This window comes from Polyodon spathula, chromosome 37, assembly GCF_017654505.1.
Source record: "Polyodon spathula isolate WHYD16114869_AA chromosome 37, ASM1765450v1, whole genome shotgun sequence".
In the NCBI taxonomy this organism is placed as follows: domain Eukaryota; kingdom Metazoa; phylum Chordata; class Actinopteri; order Acipenseriformes; family Polyodontidae; genus Polyodon; species Polyodon spathula.
Window position 1 is genome coordinate 3,602,356 of NC_054570.1, and position 20,188 is coordinate 3,622,543.

The following is a 20,188-nucleotide window of genomic DNA, read 5'->3' on the forward strand; positions in this document are numbered from 1 at the left end:
AGTTTCAGTTTGAAGCTTGAAGCTGCTCCTGTGTGAGTCAGCAGGGATGCAAACAGAGCAGAGCAGCGCTTTACACAACTCACTGCAATGAACTGAAACACAAAGCAAAACTTACAGAGCAGAAAACAACCTGGAGACACTCATTGTAATGAGCAGCGCTGCCCTGGAGAGACACTCATAGTCTCAGAGTAAATCCAAAGACTTCTGTATAATAGGAATAGTACTAGTGAAATTGTATCTGGAGATGTGCTTGCTTTAGTGACTATCCTGTTAATAACAGCAGCTTATTACAATCTGAACACTGTGTTTCATTATGAGTTCGTTGCTTACCAGTCCCAGGTGAAGTGCTCTGCACCTCCCCCCCTCCCGTCCCACAGCAGAATTGTTCAAAGTTTATAAAATGGGTTTCCTGCCATTAATAAAAACTGAAGCACATTTGTTAACATACCCGCAGGTTCGTTGTTGAGAGGTGATACAATACAACGCTCCCATTGAGATATATCTCCGAACCCTTTCAACACTGCAGACCTGTATACAGGGGGTGGAACTGCTCTGAAGAGAAGCACTAAGAGAAATCCACTCAAAATAGCAGAGCAGTGAATTCATCAAATATATTAACATGTGACTGTCCGTGCCCATTGCATTGTTACAGTATTCAGTGTAAGACACAGAAATCTTTCTGGAGTTAGAGATCAATTACTTTGTCAATAGGACCCTTTGATTATACTGTATGTCAGTGTATGTGTGTGTTTTCCTTGTGTGTGTGTATTCCTCGTGTGTGAGTGTGTGTATTCCTTGTGTGTGTCTGTGCATTCCCAGTTTGTTACACACCCCTTTGCTGCAGCACTGTCCCAAGCTCCTAACTACCTGGGATGTTTTGGGCTCTCTTGAGTTTCTGGCACGCTGTTTGTGATGCTGTACCGCTGACACAGACACAGAGCTGGGCTCGCTCCAGGACACTCCCGGCTCTTTACAAGAAACAAGCAAATCAACACAGTCACAGCCGGAAAGTCCCAGTGCAATATGCTTTCACTTTCTCTAGCGCTGCTGAGACAGGGAGAGAGCGCCTCCTGCAGGTGCAGACCAGCGCTCGCTCTCTCTGGCTCAAGCAGTGAATCAGCAGAACCCGTCGCCATTTTGTGTAATCACAGAGCCTTCGTCGAGCACTAAAATGGCGGCTGGATAGGCAAGAGCCAACGCCCAATAGCAGAGCTGCTGGGGGGGGGGGGGGGGGGGAATCTGTGAAGTGAAACTATCTGAAAAGTCTTCCTCATTGCATTAGTATTAGCTTGTATTGTAGACTGTACAGTAAGTGATAGCGCTATGCATCACACAGAAAAGATGTTTTTGTCAATTCCAAATCCAGGCTAGTGCTTTTCTTTCATGATATCGTGTGTGAGTGTGCATGTGTGTGTGTGTGCAATACAATAAGCTGTGTGTGTCTCTGTGTGTGTGTATGAGTCTCCCTCTGTGTGTGTGTGCAGTACAATAGGCTGTGGTAACAATTGTTATTTCTTGAATATCATGTATCACAGTGAGTATATCATATTACATTGCGAGTCATCTTGATCATTTTGACTTTACCAACAAAAATTCATGAAAACCTTCTGCAACAAAAATACCCCTACAGTCCTTTCTGAGAGCTTCTTAATGTATCTTAGATGAGTCTCCTTCCCCTTATCTTTTAAAACCAAAGTCCAGACTGGGTGCTAATATGAATGATGGAGGGCAGTCCAGACTGGGTGCTATACCTAGCATATACGGTATATTAGGAGATGCAGATGACATAAAGTAAGCTGTAAAGTGCAATCTATAGGTCTTGATGAAGTGAATGTATGTAATGCATCTGAGAGTTTTCAACACCAGAGATCCTTTATTTGAAGGCATGTGTTGTGCACAGCTGAGCAGTTGAAGACACAGATTAATAAAACGCTGCTGATCGTGTGATCTTGTTTTGCTTGTAGTAGTGCAGCTGTGTTGCTGCAGCGCTTCTCCGCTTTCACTTGTTTTCTAATGCATACTGGTGAATAAGCTCAGCTACATCGTCTTTGCAGATTTTGATCCATCCGTCTTGACGCATGTGATACACTGGAAAGAAAAGATGAAGACGGGCAAATTAAACAAGAACATGGCGATGATGACGCCGTAAATGACAGCCGTGAAACAGGCATCGTCAGTTACGCATACCAACATAACTCTGCAAGAGCGAACTGCAGTCCTTCACGGTCCATTGGCTCCCCCATTTCACTCAAAATCACTCACATCCAATCACAGTGCTGCAATGTGACTGGATGTGACATGCGAAGAATCTCAAAGGATCAATATCGGGATTTTCTTCCCATGCATCGGGACGCGGGACACCTGCGATGAATTCGGGACTGTCCCGGCCATATAGGGACAGTTGGCATGTATGCAGGTGAGTAAAGCGAAGGCGTGGGGTACTCACAGTTGACCACCCCTCCAGAGTAAGCGTCTCTGTGGGTGGCGTGTGCGATGGCACGCCGGCCCAGATCATACGCCTCCTCTACGGACAGCTCGTATCTGTAGCCGCTGTCCACAACTCCATAGGCGTAGCTGCTGCCACATCCTGTAGAAAACAGCTGTCCAGACAGCCTGGTCCCATCGTCATCCACATAGTACAAGCCTGGCCCCTGAGCACAGCAAAACAACCACTCAGCATGCACTCGGATCTCGGTAATTATAAGGGTACTGAGTCATTACACAACTGTGTGTTACTAGTTAAACTACGGACACATACTGTATATAGTTTCTGATATTGTGTTAGTGTAGTTCAGTGTGATTGTGTTAGTGTAGTTCAGTGTGAATGCTGTTCTTGTAGTTCAGTGTGATTGTGATAGTGTAGTTCAGTGTGATTGTGTTAGTGTAGTTCAGTGTGAATGCTGTTCTTGTAGTTCAGTGTGATTGTGTTAGTGTAGTTCAGTGTGAATGCTGTTCTTGTAGTTCAGTGTGATTGTGTTAGTGTAGTTCAGTGTGATTGTGTTAGTGTAGTTCAGTGTGATTGTGATAGTGTAGTTCAGTGTGATTGTGTTCTTGTAGTTCAGTGTGATTGTGTTAGTGTAGTTCAGTGTGAATGCTGTTCTTGTAGTTCAGTGTGATTGTGTTAGTGTAGTTCAGTGTGATTGTGTTAGTGTAGTTCAGTGTGAATACTGTTCTTGTAGTTCAGTGTGATTGTGTTAGTGTAGTTCAGTGTGATTGTGTTAGTGTAGTTCAGTGTGAATGCTGTTCTTGTAGTTCAGTGTGATTGTGTTAGTGTAGTTCAGTGTGATTGTGTTAGTGTAGTTCAGTGTGATTGTGTTCTTGTAGTTCAGTGTGATTGTGTTAGTGTAGTTCAGTGTGAATGCTGTTCTTGTAGTTCAGTGTGATTGTGTTAGTGTAGTTCAGTGTGATTGTGTTAGTGTAGTTCAGTGTGAATGCTGTTCTTGTAGTTCAGTGTGATTGTGTTAGTGTAGTTCAGTGTGATTGTGTTAGTGTAGTTCAGTGTGATTGTGTTCTTGTAGTTCAGTGTGATTGTGTTAGTGTAGTTCAGTGTGATTGTGTTAGTGTAGTTCAGTGTGATTGTGATAGTGTAGTTCAGTGTGATTGTGTTAGTGTAGTTCAGTGTGATTGTGTTAGTGTAGTTCAGTGTGATTGTGTTAGTGTAGTTCAGTGTGATTGTGTTCTTGTAGTTCAGTGTGATTGTGTTAGTGTAGTTCAGTGTGATTGTGTTAGTGTAGTTCAGTGTGATTGTGATAGTGTAGTTCAGTGTGATTGTGTTAGTGTAGTTCAGTGTGAATGCTGTTCTTGTAGTTCAGTGTGATTGTGTTAGTGTAGTTCAGTGTGATTGTGTTAGTGTAGTTCAGTGTGAATGCTGTTCTTGTAGTTCAGTGTGATTGTGTTAGTGTAGTTCAGTGTGATTGTGTTAGTGTAGTTCAGTGTGATTGTGTTAGTGTAGTTCAGTGTGATTGTGTTAGTGTAGTTCAGTGTGATTGTGTTCTTGTAGTTCAGTGTGATTGTGTTAGTGTAGTTCAGTGTGATTGTGTTAGTGTAGTTCAGTGTGAATGCTGTTCTTGTAGTTCAGTGTGATTGTGTTAGTGTAGTTCAGTGTGATTGTGTTAGTGTAGTTCAGTGTGATTGTGATAGTGTAGTTCAGTGTGATTGTGTTCTTGTAGTTCAGTGTGATTGTGTTCGTGTAGTTCAGTGTGATTGTGTTAGTGTAGTTCAGTGTGAATGCTGTTCTTGTAGTTCAGTGTGATTGTGTTAGTGTAGTTCAGTGTGATTGTGTTAGTGTAGTTCAGTGTGAATGCTGTTCTTGTAGTTCAGTGTGATTGTGTTAGTGTAGTTCAGTGTGAATGCTGTTCTTGCAGGTCAGTGTGATTGTGTTAGTGTAGTTCAGTGTGATTGTGTTAGTGTAGTTCAGTGTGAATGCTGTTCTTGCAGGTCAGTGTAAATGCTGCTCATGTAGTTCGGGCAGGGGAGGGGTACCTGTTTGTCCCAGCCACAGATCATGCTTCCCATGGACAGCCCCATCCCTCTGTATTCACACATCATGTTGGAAAGCAGCTTCGAGGCGGCGCACACTGAGATGCGCTCTTTGTTTCGCAGTTTGAACAGCCTGCAGCATTTGAAAAAAAACGAAACAGTAAGACAAAATCCGCAGCCCTCAAATTACAATTCTGCACTGTGTGTTGATAGCCTTGGATCAGTGACATTAGACCGAAACATCTTCTCATTTATCTCAAACGACTTCAGCGGTTTGCCCCCATAAAAATATGCCGTGTGGGTCAAAGTTATTTCAAGTTGAGAAATAATACAGCTCTAATACAAGACCCCTTTAAGTGCACAGGACACCCCCTGAACACACTGCATCATTAATACACTGTATGTGATGAGGAGGTCCCTGCACTCCCTTGAACACACTGTATCATTAACCCTTTGCGGCCCAATTATTCAGCGGTTGTCAGGCGCGTCAGGTCCAATATATTTTCACACGCGCTGTTTATTTTACACGCACTCTTTAAAACATTTCAGGGTAAAACAGGTTTATAAGGCATTGAATCACAAAAGGACGCTCAGTACTGCATCTCCAGCCAAGCCCCACCCCTTGTTCGCTGTATTTATCACATACCTCTTTATAGACGTGCATACTGATAAATCCTCTCCTGATCACTCGTTTTATCACCAAACTCCCAAATAATGTGATCCAAGTCATTATTTTATTACTATAACATCTCAAAAAGCTCTGCAAATGTCTGTGATATTCTCTGAGTGCTGGATGCAGAAGCAGCTCTCTCCTTTGTTATTGTCCGTGTTATCTCTGTAATGCATGGGGCTATGAAATACGCTCTTTTTTTCGGCCTCACTCGGCCTTTGAAGGGTTTTCTCTGCTTTTTCCGGAGAAAAAACGACCACAGACCCGTGCTTGACGTCTTTTTGATGTCGGACAGGGTCCGACATCGGACTGGAAAGGGAAAATTGGAATGTCGGACCCGGTCCAGCATAGGACCTCAAAGGGTTAATACACTGTAAGTAATGAGGAGGTCCCTGCAGACTACAGGACACACTGTATCCAGCTAAGGCCTCCCTCCCTCCTCACCTGCACTCTTTTGCCAGCAGTCTCTCCCAGTACTGGCAGTCAGCTGCACTTCCAGACATGGTCCCCAGCAGGTATGGGTTAATCTCAATCACTTTGTTCGCATCCTTGGAATCTGCAATCAGTTCATATTGTATCATGAGAACCGTCCACTGGATTGAATAATAACAGGGGAGCAGTGTTTCTGTGTAATCTGAACAGGGGTGCAGTGTTTCTGTGTAATCTGAATAGGGGTGCAGCAGTGTTTCTGTGTAATCTGAACAGGGGTGCAGTGTTTCTGTGTAATCTGAACAGGGGTAATCTGCAGTGTTTCTGTGTAATCTGAACAGGGGTGCAGTGTTTCTGTGTAATCTGAACAGGGGTGCAGTGTTTCTGTGTAATCTGAACAGGGGAGCAGTGTTTCTGTGTAATCTGAATAGGGGTGTTTCTGTGTAATCTGAACAGGGGTGCAGTGTTTCTGTGTAATCTGAACAGGGGAGCAGTGTTTCTGTGTAATCTGAACAGGGGTGCAGTGTTTCTGTGTAATCTGAACAGGGGTGCAGTGTTTCTGTGTAATCTGAACAGGGGTGCAGTGTTTCTGTGTAATCTGAACAGGGGAGCAGTGTTTCTGTGTAATCTGAACAGGGGTGCAGTGTTTCTGTGTAATCTGAACAGGGGAGCAGTGTTTCTGTGTAATCTGAACAGGGGAGCAGTGTTTCTGTGTAATCTGAACAGGGGAGCAGTGTTTCTGTGTAATCTGAATAGGAGAGCAGTGTTTCTGTCCAATCTTACCAATGTAGTTCCCAGCAGAGGCTCTGGAATCCACTGCCACCACAACCCCATGCTGGAATTTAAAGGCCAGGGTGGTGGTGCCGTGGTTCAGATGGATTCTCACGTTTCCTTCCCCTGCAGTGTAGGGGCTGAGGAATGCTTGAGGCTGTAGAACAAAACGAATTAGGAGGTAGCTTACAACAGGTCTACAGCATCCCTTAGAACTTCTACAAAAATCACTTAGAACTTCAACAACATCCCTTAGAACTTCTACAACAATCACTTAGAACTTCAACAACATCCCTTAGAACTTCTACAACAATCACTTAGAACTTCAACAACATCCCTTAGAACTTCTACAACAATCACTTAGAACTTCTACAACATCCCTTAGAACTTCAACAACATCCCTTAGAACTTCTACAACAATCACTTAGAACTTCAACAACATCCCTTAGAACTTCAACAACATCCCTTAGAACTTCTACAACATTCCTTAGAACTTCAACAACATCCCTTAGAACTTCTACAACATCCCTTAGAACTTCTATAACATTCCCTTAGAACTTCAACAACATCCCTTAGAACTTCTACAACATTCCTTAGAACTTCTACAACATTCCTTAGAACTTCTACAACATCCCTTAGAACTTCAACAACAATCCCTTAGAACTTCAACAACAATCCCTTAGAACTTCTACAACATCCTGTAGGTTCTATAGACATTGTCATCACAAATATATTGCAAATGTCATGGATTTTGTTATGTTATGTTCTTATGATACTATATTATCAGAAATCTACATTGAATGAACTTTAATCTAATTTGTCTAGCTTTGCCTAGAGATAACAATCAACCTAACACCTTGAATGCACCAGGCACTCAGGAAACAAAAGGCTAATCAAACCAGTCTCTGTGATTTAATTAACCCGTCTAGGGAGAGAGAGGTGGTTTAGCATAGGAGTCTGAACAGAGAGAAAAATAGCTTAAAAGATTTAAGACAAATTTCACATCATATTGATTTAATACCACTAAGAGTACAAGATGCAAGCGTTTTTATTCTTAAATTGCCTAACAAGTATAGAATAACCCAGGTAATAAACCCCTAAGAGAATTAAACTGTTTGCAGTGTCTAACCAAAATCGCAACCGGACATGTTTGGTGTCTAAAGAAATGTAATTTCTTATGGTAAAAATAACAGGAATTCAGAATAAAATCTGGATTATTTGGCAAAGGTTATGCATGTTTTAAAGTTTCCCCTTTCCAGATTATGATAATCAGACAGAGGAAGGGGTGTGTGCAATCAATCAAGATTGCAAGCCCATGTGCTACAAAATAGCCAATCGGAGCATGCAGCGGGAAATTCAAATAATCTCTTTGTTTGAGAAGTATAAACCCCCTGCCATAGCCCCAGCTCCTGGCCGCCCCAGACCTGCGACAGCGCCCTCTGCTATCGGCTCCGACACTAAGAAACTAAAGACTGCACCTGGAGCCCTCAGCTCTCAGCATTTATCCATCAAGATTGGGAGCCCTGACACTCGGAGAAACGCAAGGTAACGCAACGCTGAAAGTGACTGCTTTTCAGGAGAGGTAACAATACTCTGAAATAGCTATTCAGGTATTGTGTGACCATACCATCTTTCTAAGAAGAGATTCCCAGTATTGAATAATTTGCTCATGTTGAACAAACACGATTCATGAAGTTTGAACAGTCTGGAATGTGATTTATTTTCGGCTTGTTGTAATGTGTAAATCCGCCGTGGTTTTCAGAGAGCGATGTTAAAAACGGGTTTGCACATTACAATAGAACCCACAGCTTTTATTGGAGGTCCTTTTATTGCTCTTAAGAATATATTAACTGCCTACAATAGTACCCACAATCCCTTAGAACCTCAACAACATCCCTTAGAACTTCTACAACTTCCCTTAGAACCTCAACAACATCCCTTAGAACTTCTACAACATCCCTTAGAACTTCTACAACATCCCTTAGAACCTCAACAACATCCCTTAGAACTTCTTCAACAATCCCTTAGAACTTCAACAACATCCCTTAGAACTTCAACAACAATCCCTTAGAACTTCTACAACAATCCCTTAGAACTTCTACAACATCCCTTAGAACTTCTACAACATCCCTTAGAACTTCTACAACATCCCTTAGAACTTCTACAACATCCCTTAGAACTTCTACAACATCCCTTAGAACTTCTACAACATCCCTTAGAACTTCTACATCATCCCTTAGAACTTCTACAACAATCCCTTAGAACTTCAACAACATCCCTTAGAACTTCTACAACATCCCTTAGAACTTCTACATCCCTTAGAACTTCTACAACATCCCTTAGAACTTCAACAACATCCCTTAGAACTTCAACAACAATCCCTTAGAACTTCTACAACAATCCCTTAGAACTTCTACAACATCCCTTAGAACTTCTACAACATCCCTTAGAACTTCTACAACATCCCTTAGAACTTCTACAACATCCCTTAGAACTTCTACAACATCCCTTAGAACTTCTACAACATCCCTTAGAACTTCTACAACAATCCCTTAGAACTTCTACAACATCCCTTAGAACTTCTACAACATCCCTTAGAACTTCTACAACAATCCCTTAGAACTTCTACAACAATCCCTTAGAACCTCAACAACATCCCTTAGAACTTCTACAACATCCCTTAGAACTTCAACAACAATCCCTTAGAACTTCTACAACATCCCTTAGAACTTCTACAACAATCCCTTAGAACTTCTACAACATCCCTTAGAACTTCTACAACATCCCTTAGAACTTCAACAACAATCCCTTAGAACTTCTACAACAGTAGAAAAAAAAACTTAAAAAAAGAATGATTGAAAAGTGATCAAGATTAGCAGAGCATGCCTGTAACATACAGGTACTCCTCCAGGGTCTGCAGGAGGCACCATCATACCATTCAGACCAGAACCCCAGGGTCCCAGGGTCCCACAGTGCAGACACACACACAGGCTTCATCTCAAACACACAGCTATACTGCCTTACAGCCTGACCAGTAAGGTGCAGTCAAATAAAACACTAGCTAAATTATTATTATTATACAAGGAAAGTTATATGTTTTAATATGCATGCAGGTGAGTACTGTTAAATAGATCAACGTGATATTTTCTGCGTGTGTGCGCGTGTGTGTGCGTGTGTGTGCGTGTGTGTGTGTGTGTAAATGAGCAACTACGGCCTTGGTATTTCAGTAATATACCCGTATTAATAAAACGACAGGCATGTTTTGCAATTAGCGCCTTTCAATAGCCTGCTCCCATAGGGGCGCTCCCAGTAACTGAAACTGCAACTAACAGCGTGGAACACAAACACCGAATGGAATATTTCAAAGATTAACTTTTCTTCACTTAAATCTGTGTGTGTGTGTGTGTGTGTGTGTGTGTGTATATATATATATATATAACGCAGCTGCAATAAAGGGCTTCCCGTTGTCCCCGGCGGACGCAGCGTGCCTGCAGTTAGCGCTGTGCCGACATGAAGACTTCACACATTCCTACAAGGAAACCATATATACTTGGGGTTTTAACTACAGTATTTCAAAAGCCCATCGTGCAAAAGGGACACGTTTCGAGGGTACATTATAACGATCTCTCTCTCTCTCTCTCTCTCTCTCTCTCAGTTCATTCACATCCTCTATGATGATATCCCAGGCTGGGCTGGGCTGATACTCACATCAACTCCAACCGGCACCGCAAACTCGGCCGTTTTCACCCCGAAGGAGAAATGGCTCGACCTGTCCACGAATCTCCCCCTGGCCCCTAAAGGACCCGCGCTCCTGTCCTCGTCTCTGTAGCCGCACACTTCCAGCAGAGCCATGTCGCACTCGTTAATTTCCTGGTGCTAACAGGTAGTTTTGCTCGGAGACGGGCGCGGAGCGAAACTGAAAGCTGCGGATTGATAGGCGATGTGTTGAAACTGATAAAACCGCTCGACTATGGAAAGTGTTCAAATCTCACATAGGTTTAAAAAATAAAGAAACAAAAAAAGTGAAGTTCAATAAAGGCTCGTGTTGCAGTTTTTTTTTTTTTTTTATTTTATTTTGTGAACATAAAAATAACGAGCTTTCAACGCGATCCTAAGTGTTTCACTTTATTATATCGACGCGTCCAATGGGATTTGAGAAACAAAATAACCGTTCTTGCCGTCAGCGGTCGCCAGGCAGATTGGGTTTCTGCAGGTTTAGCTCACAATGGAACAGATACACTGTGACGTTTCACAAGCAACTGAACTCCAGTTCAGGGAATCCCCTGAGCACGCACAGCAGCAACACGCGCCTAACCCCCCACTTCATCTATTCTGTTACCATTTTTTTTTTAAGAATATGTTTTTTGTGAAATTCATTTTTGACGTGCACCTTTAAAAAACAGTTGTTCGGTCGAATAAACGGTTTTACTGAAGATGCGGTCGCGGAGTATTGGCGCACCCTACACTTAACTTAGTCAAGACCAACATACACAAACTGCGGGTAGTTTAACTAACAGTCTCCAAGCACTTAATCGATGTCAAATATTTCTTCAGGAAATAAATATTGGCACTGCATGTGACTGAGCTGCATGCTGTAACTGGCTGTTTTATTTGATCTGCCTTTGCAATCAAACTGCTTGAAAACAACCTGTCATTCAAAACAATTGCCGTGTATTCACATATGCATGGCAAGCAGGGCGCAGAGAGCATCAATCTGTCATCTGACAGGATTTCATATTGTATTCAGCAGGGGAGCAATAGCAGGTACAGCTGCACACGGGCCCGCGCACTCAGGTACAGCGTGCACACGGGCCCGCGCACTCAGGTACAGCGTGCACACGGGCCCGCGCACTCAGGTACAGCGTGCACACGGGCCCGCGCACTCAGGTACAGCGTGCACACGGGCCCGCGCACTCAGGTACAGCGTGCACACGGGCCCGCGCACTCAGGTACAGCGTGCACACGGGCCCGCGCACTCAGGTACAGCGTGCACACGGGCCCGCGCACTCAGGTACAGCGTGCACACGGGCCCGCGCACTCAGGTACAGCGTGCACACGGGCCCGCGCACTCAGGTACAGCGTGCACACGGGCCCGCGCACTCAGGTACAGCGTGCACACGGGCCCGCGCACTCAGGTACAGCGTGCACACGGGCCCGCGCACTCAGGTACAGCGTGCACACGGGCCCGCGCACTCAGGTACAGCGTGCACACGGGCCCGCGCACTCAGGTACAGCGTGCACACGGGCCCGCGCACTCAGGTACAGCGTGCACACGGGCCCGCGCACTCAGGTACAGCGTGCACACGGGCCCGCGCACTCAGGTACAGCGTGCACACGGGCCCGCGCACTCAGGTACAGCGTGCACACGGGCCCGCGCACTCAGGTACAGCGTGCACACGGGCCCGCGCACTCAGGTACAGCGTGCACACGGGCCCGCGCACTCAGGTACAGCGTGCACACGGGCCCGCGCACTCAGGTACAGCGTGCACACGGGCCCGCGCACTCAGGTACAGCTGCACACGGGCCCGCGCACTCAGGTACAGCGTGCACACGGGCCCGCGCACTCAGGTACAGCGTGCACACGGGCCCGCGCACTCAGGTACAGCGTGCACACGGGCCCGCGCACTCAGGTACAGCGTGCACACGGGCCCGCGCACTCAGGTACAGCGTGCACACGGGCCCGCGCACTCAGGTACAGCGTGCACACGGGCCCGCGCACTCAGGTACAGCGTGCACACGGGCCCGCGCACTCAGGTACAGCGTGCACACGGGCCCGCGCACTCAGGTACAGCGTGCACACGGGCCCGCGCACTCAGGTACAGCTGCACACGGGCCCGCAGTTATATTCTGCATGCACCATTCATCCTGTAGATTAGGCGGGAGCTGTCGGGTGCAGCTGCGGGCACCAAAATAAACTACAGCAAGTCAACATGCCTGTATATCTGATTCAATAATAATAATAATAATAATAATAATAATAATAATAATACGGTTTCCTATGTGAGACAATTTGTGCAGAATGGTGAATTCTGTAATAATGTCTGTGATCGCAGAATTGGTAATTCTGGTAGGACTGGTGAATAAACCTGTTCGTTTATGATTAATAAACAGCGTAGAGGAGACCGGGGACAGCTGTAACAGTTTTTACATTTTTGCGTCATAACTCCTAGACCATTTGTGCGGGTTTTCCCATTTTTTTGATACAAAGAACTTACACCTGTCTGTTAACCAATTCCCACCGTTTTCATGTTTGCGGAGGTATTGCTTCAAATGCAAGGAGTCCGATGTTACAATTCTGGGAGATGTAGTTTTACTGGCGGCACACAAGTATTTTTGCGCATTACATTTAAAATCAGGGCATATTTCAGATTTTTTAATGCGTGCAAACTGCAGGTATGCAGATTATCTGGTCCGCAGTAGCACTGCGTTCACAGTCTCCTCCCACTAGTACCAGGATGTTACCGTTTCTTTGTTTTCTGTAACTCTTCCTTTCCAGGTCGACAAACACAATCCTTAAAAAATTTAAAAACAAAAGAACATCCGAGAATGTTTTTAAAACTGTAGCGATACTGCCCTGATGCAAATAAATGATAATATTGTATTCGTTATTGATCGCGTTGCTATAGCAATACCAAAGCATCCGGACTCTCCAAACACAGAATATTGTATTTATGATATGGATTTACCTTCTAAAAATGAGTCTGACACATCTGTAAATTGATAGGGTGCATTGAGGGAGACTAACAACACAGAGAAATCCTGAAGATCAAGACTCCAGAGTGATGTCAGGGTGATCTTCTGTCAGTGTGATGTCACCCTGTGTCAGTATGATGTCATGTTGTGTCAGTCTGATGTCAGGCGGTGTCAGTCTGATGTCAGGCTGTGTCAGTGTGATGTTAGGCTGTGTCAGTATGATGTCATGCTGCATCAGTGTGATGTCAGGCTGTGTCTGAGTTTTGAAAGAACACAGTCAGCTCACACCAGATCCACGACACTGGTGGCAGCAACGCAAACACACGCGGTCAACAGCATCGTGCAAACAGGCCAGAGCATGTTCAGAACTCCCCTCAGTGAAGCCTGTTATTGAAATGATCAGGAGTTTGAGCAGGGTTAGACGCTCACACTAGCCCTGCTGCCTGCACCCAGTCCTGGGGTTCAGAACTCCCCTCAATGAAGCCTGTTATTGCAATGATCAGGAGTTTGAGCAGGGTTAGACGCTCACACTAGCCCTGCTGCACCCAGTCCTGGGGTTCAGAACTCCCCTCAATGAAGCCTGTTATTGCAATGATCAGGAGTTTGAGCAGGGTTACAAACTCACACTAGCTAGCCCTGCTGCACAGGAGTTTGAGCAGTCCTGGGCACCCAGTCCTTTCAGAACTCCCCTCAATGAAGCCTGTTATTGCAAATGATCAGGAGTTTGCTGCAGCAGGAAGCCTGTTATTGTTCAGGAGTTTGAGCTCACTCACACTAGCCCTGCTGCAGTCCCAGTCCTGGGGTTCAGAACTCCCCTCAATGAAGCCTGTTATTGCAATGATCAGGAGTTTGAGCAGGGTTAGACGCTCACACTAGCCCTGCTGCACCCAGTCCTGGGGTTCAGGACTCCCCTCAATGAAGCCTGTTATTGCAATGATCAGATCAGGAGTTTGAGTCAGGGTTAGAAGCCTGTTATTGCTCACACTAGCCCTGCTGCTGCACCCAGTCCTGGGGTTCAGGACTCCCCTCAATGAAGCCTGTTATTGCAATGATCAGGAGTTTGAGCAGGGTTAGACGCTCACACTAGCCCTGCTGGGGGCACACAAGTATTTTTGCGCATTACATTTAAAATCAGGGCATATTTCAGATTTTTTAATGCGTGCAAACTGCAGGTATGCAGATTATCTGGTCCGCAGTAGCACTGCGTTCACAGTCTCCTCCCACTAGTACCAGGATGTTACCGTTTCTTTGTTTTCTGTAACTCTTCCTTTCCAGGTCGACAAACACAATCCTTAAAAAATTTAAAAACAAAAGAACATCCGAGAATGTTTTTAAAACTGTAGCGATACTGCCCTGATGCAAATAAATGATAATATTGTATTCGTTATTGATCGCGTTGCTATAGCAAACCAAAGCATCCGGACTCTCCAAACACAGAATATTGTATTTATGATATGGATTTACCTTCTAAAAATGAGTCTGACACATCTGTAAATTGATAGGGTGCATTGAGGGAGACTAACAACACAGAGAAATCCTGAAGATCAAGACTCCAGAGTGATGTCAGTGTGATCTTCTGTCAGTGTGATGTCACCCTGTGTCAGTATGATGTCATGTTGTGTCAGTCTGATGTCAGGCGGTGTCAGTCTGATGTCAGGCTGTGTCAGTGTGATGTTAGGCTGTGTCAGTATGATGTCATGCTGCATCAGTGTGATGTCAGGCTGTGTCTGAGTTTTGAAAGAACACAGTCAGCTCACACCAGATCCACGACACTGGTGGCAGCAACGCAAACACACGCGGTCAACAGCATCGTGCAAACAGGCCAGAGCATGTTCAGAACTCCCCTCAGTGAAGCCTGTTATTGAAATGATCAGGAGTTTGAGTAGGGTTAGACGCTCACACTAGCCCTGCTGCACCCAGTCCTGGGGTTCAGAATTCCCCTCAATGAAGCCTGTTATTGCAATGATCAGGAGTTTGAGCAGGGTTAGACGCTCACACTAGCCCTGCTGCACCCAGTCCTGGGGTTCAGAACTCCCCTCAATGAAGCCTGTTATTGCAATGATCAGGAGTTTGAGCAGGGTTAGACGCTCACACTAGCCCTGCTGCACCCAGTCCTGGGGTTCAGAACTCCCCTCAATGAAGCCTGTTATTGCAATGATCAGGAGTTTGAGCAGGGTTAGAAACTCACACTAGCCCTGCTGCTGCACCCAGTCCTGGGGTTCAGAACTCCCCTCAATGAAGTCTATTATTGAAATGATCAGGAGTTTGAGCAGGGTTAGACGCTCACACTAGCCCTGCTGCACCCAGTCCTGGGGTTCAGAACTCCCCTCAATGAAGCCTGTTATTGAAATGATCAGGAGTTTGAGCAGGGTTAGACGCTCACACTAGCCCTGCTGCACCCAGTCCTGGGGTTCAGAACTCCCCTCAATGAAGCCTGTTATTGCAATGATCAGGAGTTTGAGCAGAGTTAGACGCTCACACTAGCCCTGCTGCACCCAGTCCTGGGGTTCAGAACTCCCCTCAATGAAGCCTGTTATTGCAATGATCAGGAGTTTGAGCAGGGTTAGACGCTCACACTAGCCCTGCTGCACCCAGTCCTGGGGTTCAGGACTCCCCTCAATGAAGCCTGTTATTGCAATGATCAGGAGTTTGAGCAGGGTTAGACGCTCACACTAGCCCTGCTGCACCCAGTCCTGGGGTTCAGGACTCCCCTCAATGAAGCCTGTTATTGCAATGATCAGGAGTTTGAGCAGGGTTAGACGCTCACACTAGCCCTGCTGCACCCAGTCCTGGGGTTCAGGACTCCCCTCAATGAAGCCTGTTATTGCAATGATCAGGAGTTTGAGCAGGGTTAGACGCTCACACTAGCCCTGCTGGGGGCACACAAGTATTTTTGCGCATTACATTTAAAATCAGGGCATATTTCAGATTTTTTAATGCGTGCAAACTGCAGGTATGCAGATTATCTGGTCCGCAGTAGCACTGCGTTCACAGTCTCCTCCCACTAGTACCAGGATGTTACCGTTTCTTTGTTTTCTGTAACTCTTCCTTTCCAGGTCGACAAACACAATCCTTAAAAAATTTAAAAACAAAAGAACATCCGAGAATGTTTTTAAAACTGTAGCGATACTGCCCTGATGCAAATAAATGATAATATTGTATTCCTTATTGATCGCCTTGCTATAGCAATATAAAAGCATCCTGACTCTCCAAACACAGAATATTGTATTTATGATATGGATTTACCTTCTAAAAATGAGTCTGACACATCTGTAAATTGATAGGGTGCATTGAGGGAGACTAACAACACAGAGAAATCCTGAAGATCAAGACTCCAGAGTGATGTCAGTGTGATCTTCTGTCAGTGTGATGTCACCCTGTGTCAGTATGATGTCATGTTGTGTCAGTCTGATGTCAGGCGGTGTCAGTCTGATGTCAGGCTGTGTCAGTGTGATGTTAGGCTGTGTCAGTATGATGTCATGCTGCATCAGTGTGATGTCAGGCTGTGTCTGAGTTTTGAAAGAACACAGTCAGCTCACACCAGATCCACGACACTGGTGGCAGCAACGCAAACACACGCGGTCAACAGCATCGTGCAAACAGGCCAGAGCATGTTCAGAACTCCCCTCAGTGAAGCCTGTTATTGAAATGATCAGGAGTTTGAGCAGGGTTAGACGCTCACACTAGCCCTGCTGCGCCCAGTCCTGGGGTTCAGGACTCCCCTCAATGAAGCCTGTTATTGCAATGATCAGGAGTTTGAGCAGGGTTAGATGCTCACACTAGCCCTGCTGCACCCAGTCCTGGGGTTCAGGACTCCCCTCAATGAAGCCTGTTATTGCAATGATCAGGAGTTTGAGCAGGGTTAGACGCTCACACTAGCCCTGCTGCACCCAGTCCTGGGGTTCAGAACTCCCCTCAATGAAGCCTGTTATTGCAATGATCAGGAGTTTGAGCAGGGTTAGAAACTCACACTAGCCCTGCTGCTGCCCAGTCCTGGGGTTCAGAACTCCCCTCAATGAAGCCTGTTATTGCAATGATCAGGAGTTTGAGCAGGGTTAGAAACTAACACTAGCCCTGCTGCACCCAGTCCTGGGGTTCAGGACTCCCCTCAATGAAGCCTGTTATTGCAATGATCAGGAGTTTGAGCAGGGTTAGACGCTCACACTAGCCCTGCTGCACCCAGTCCTGGGGTTCAGGACTCCCCTCAATGAAGCCTGTTATTGCAATGATCAGGAGTTTGAGCAGGGTTAGAAACTCACACTAGCCCTGCTGCTGCACCCAGTCCTGGGGTTCAGGACTCCCCTCAATGAAGCCTGTTATTGCAATGATCAGGAGTTTGAGCAGGGTTAGACGCTCACACTAGCCCTGCTGCGCCCAGTCCTGGGGTTCAGGACTCCCCTCAATGAAGCCTGTTATTGCAATGATCAGGAGTTTGAGCAGGGTTAGACGCTCACACTAGCCCTGCTGCACCCAGTCCTGGGGTTCAGGACTCCCCTCAATGCAATGATCAGGAACTGCATGAAAACCTCTTATTAGTAACCCTCCAGACTCGCAGATGAGACGATGTGACGAGAATCAGTTCACTCAGAGCAGATTCGCCAGCGGCCTCGTTTCTCAAACTCCTGCACCTCCCTGCTCATTTCAATAACACACCTGAGCAATATTATACAGAAGAATTACTGCAGTGCCACTGGCTGTCTGCGTTGCGATTGAAGATCATTTAGGAAGAGTCTCCCGGTTGGAGAAACACACACTTCACGAGTAACTATAGTTTACAAAATGAACTGAGTTTTACATTTAGTTAGTTAGCTAGTTAGACAATTTTGAGTTTAATATTGATTGCTTGGAGCAGGAAAGACAGGAGAAATGACAAGGAGAAAGCTTTAAAGAGTACCATATGGCAATTTAAAAGGGACCCTGTGCTTTCTCAGAGATAACATTCTCGGGCTCGAACCCTCAAAAGAGTAACAATTCCTTCCTTGCATTATGGTTTCCTGTGGAAAACATCAAAGAGGCTTTGATGTTGCATTCACTTAAAGATGATAGAGTACCCAGCTGCAGTACTGTATCTAATAAAATATCTTTGTTGAAACCTGTCGGAATCACAATTATTTCCACTCATGGAAACAGAAGTCAGATAACAAAAACGGTTTGAATTTTACAATCGCTAGCATGGTCCCATTCCCATTGCAGCTGCCCTATTGCCCGTTTGTATAAAACAGAATGGTTATTGCCACTGTAGTGCCACTGCCTGCATCACCTCTGAAGATCATCTGGGAAGGGTGTGGTTAAGGTATGGTGATGCTCATCCCATTGTAGCTGCCCTGCCCTACTGTTGCCCCTCAGTAATACACAGATATTGTGACAGAGTAGAGCTCCAATCTATCTGCATTGAACATTATTTGGAAAACAGAAGCAAACATTGTCATTATTAATAAACACACAGTCCTCTAGCATTCTCATACAAAGTTCTTCGTTTAGTGCGTGACGTTCAAAGTGCCTCGATGCAGCTCATCACTGTGAGAGCCACGGCCAGGTGCATCAACTGGACAAACTGCAGAGTCCAGCTAACTACTGCAGACTAGAAGGTTCTGTCCCTGCGGGCCTGTCCAGCGGGGTTCTGATCCAGGGTCACTCCGATTGCATAGAGAGAGAGCGGCAAGATTCGCCCGCTCGTTATTGCAAAGTGTGTGTGTGTGTGTGTGTGTGTCAGTGTGCCTATCTGTGTGTCCGTGTATCAGTATGTGTTTCAGTGCGTGTGTGTGTGTCTGTATCTGTGTCTCAGTGTGTTTCTCAGTGTGTGTGTGTCAGCGTGTGTGTGTCTCAGTGTGTTTCTCAGTGTGCTTCTCAGTGTGTGTGTGTGTGTGTGTGTGTGTGTGTGTGGTCTCAGTGTGTTTCTCAGTGTGTGTCTCAGTGTGTTTCTCAGTGTGTGTGTGTGGTCTCAGTGTGTTTCTCAGTGTGTTTCTCAGTGTGTGTGTGTGTGTGTCTCAGTGCGCGTCTCAGTTTTTCTGGAATTGTGGTTGGCTCTGATTTCGTGAAGCTCAGCAGCAGTCTCACAGTCAGGCCTGCTTAGCACTGCTGCTGCTTCTTCAAGCAATGAGTCTGTGACTCCTCCTCCTCCTCCTCCTCCACTTGCTGGCTCAGTCAGGTAGTGTCAATAAGGACTGGAGGTCAGAGTTCACAGATTACACGCCTGCAATGATGGCTCAGCAGACAGGAAGTGAGGTCAGAAGAACGCACGTGCGATTTTCAGCCCCTTGGATTTGATTCGCGGGAAGGTGGCGTTAGGGTCTGAGCTCATTGGTCGAACCTGGGGCGAGGCCATGCCCTTCTTGCGCAACAAGAAGTCCACGCTTGATGATTTCATTGCGTAGAAAACATTTCCTGTACTGGGTATCGTCAATTCTGGTGAGAGGGGGAGGGAAGGGGGAAGAGAGAGGAAGGGAGAGAGGGGGCCAGAGAGAGAGAGAGAGAGAGGGGAGAGAGGAGGAGAGGGAAAGGAAGAAAAGAGGTGTTAAAAACAATAGAGACAGCAGTTGTTTGCATTGTATTCATTTGAAATAAAAGTAAAACTGAAACTAAACTTTGGAAGAATGCAGTAAACTAGCCGAGGCACTCTGCTGTCGTGTCAGACTGAACAGGATTTCTGACCGCTTCATGAATACACTCTGAGGTACCAGCTGTACTCTCGAGGGCTCACCTTTCCTCTCGGGCAGCACCTGGACCAGTTCATACTGGGATGCTTTACTGGGATCCTGGTTGTGCTTCTCCAGGGCTTTACTGATCACTGTGGGGGCCTTGTCGTTACTGGAGACCTGAGGGCAACAAATAAGAAGAATTAGAATAACAACAACAATAATACAATCCACATATTCAAGAATTAACATACATTTTAAACTGCTTTGGGGTTGCTAGGGAGTCACTGAATTGAAGAAAAAATATGTTAAAAAGTTGCGGGCCAGACGCCCCTCGTCTCACCTGGCGTTGAGACTGCTCCTCCCCTCTCCCCCTCCCCCTCTCCCCTCTCCTCTCCCTCTCCCCTCTCCCCTCTCACCAGTATGCTGCGGTACATGTTCCCATCCTCCAGACCCATCTCCACTCTGATGATGCGCATGTCTGACTCTGCTTTCACAGTGCCAAGAGGCG

The 20,188-nt window shown here is 45.8% G+C and overlaps 2 protein-coding genes across 2 annotated transcripts in view; both read right to left on the reverse strand.

The window, feature by feature from the left end:
- Positions 1-1,850: 1,850 nt before the first annotated feature.
- Positions 1,851-10,487, reverse strand: psmb8a (proteasome 20S subunit beta 8A). The gene is made up of 6 exons (XM_041235397.1): positions 10,058-10,487; positions 6,362-6,506; positions 5,594-5,705; positions 4,483-4,612; positions 2,447-2,651; positions 1,851-2,088 (listed from the first exon to the last, which is right to left on the reverse strand). The coding sequence occupies exons 1-6, from the start codon at positions 10,199-10,201 to the stop codon at positions 2,000-2,002; spliced, it is 825 nt and encodes a 274-aa protein (XP_041091331.1). The 5' UTR covers positions 10,202-10,487; the 3' UTR covers positions 1,851-1,999.
- An 8,475-nt stretch (positions 10,488-18,962) lies between these two features.
- Positions 18,963-20,188, reverse strand: part of LOC121304184 (ral guanine nucleotide dissociation stimulator-like 2) — a 26,098-nt gene continuing 24,872 nt past the window's right edge. The window contains exons 17-19 of the mRNA XM_041235152.1: positions 20,097-20,188; positions 19,743-19,857; positions 18,963-19,447 (exon numbers count right to left, since the gene is read on the reverse strand). The exon at positions 20,097-20,188 is cut by the window's right edge and continues 148 nt beyond it. Coding sequence (XP_041091086.1) covers positions 19,269-19,447; positions 19,743-19,857; positions 20,097-20,188 — 386 coding nt within the window. The 3' untranslated portion in view covers positions 18,963-19,268. The remainder of the gene's footprint in view (positions 19,448-19,742; positions 19,858-20,096) is intronic.

What these genes read in the sequence shown, in the direction of transcription:
- psmb8a (XM_041235397.1), bottom strand. Translation starts at nt 10,201, where the DNA reads ATGGCTCTGCTGGAAGTGTGCGGCTACAGAGACGAGGACAGGAGCGCG. An exon ending in CGGTGCCGGTTGGAGTTGAT is followed by an intron (nt 6,507 to 10,057) that starts GTGAGTATCAGC and finishes TTTGTTCTACAG; the next exon opens with CCTCAAGCATTCCTCAGCCC. An exon ending in CTCTGCTGGGAACTACATTG is followed by an intron (nt 5,706 to 6,361) that starts GTAAGATTGGAC and finishes AACTGATTGCAG; the next exon opens with ATTCCAAGGATGCGAACAAA.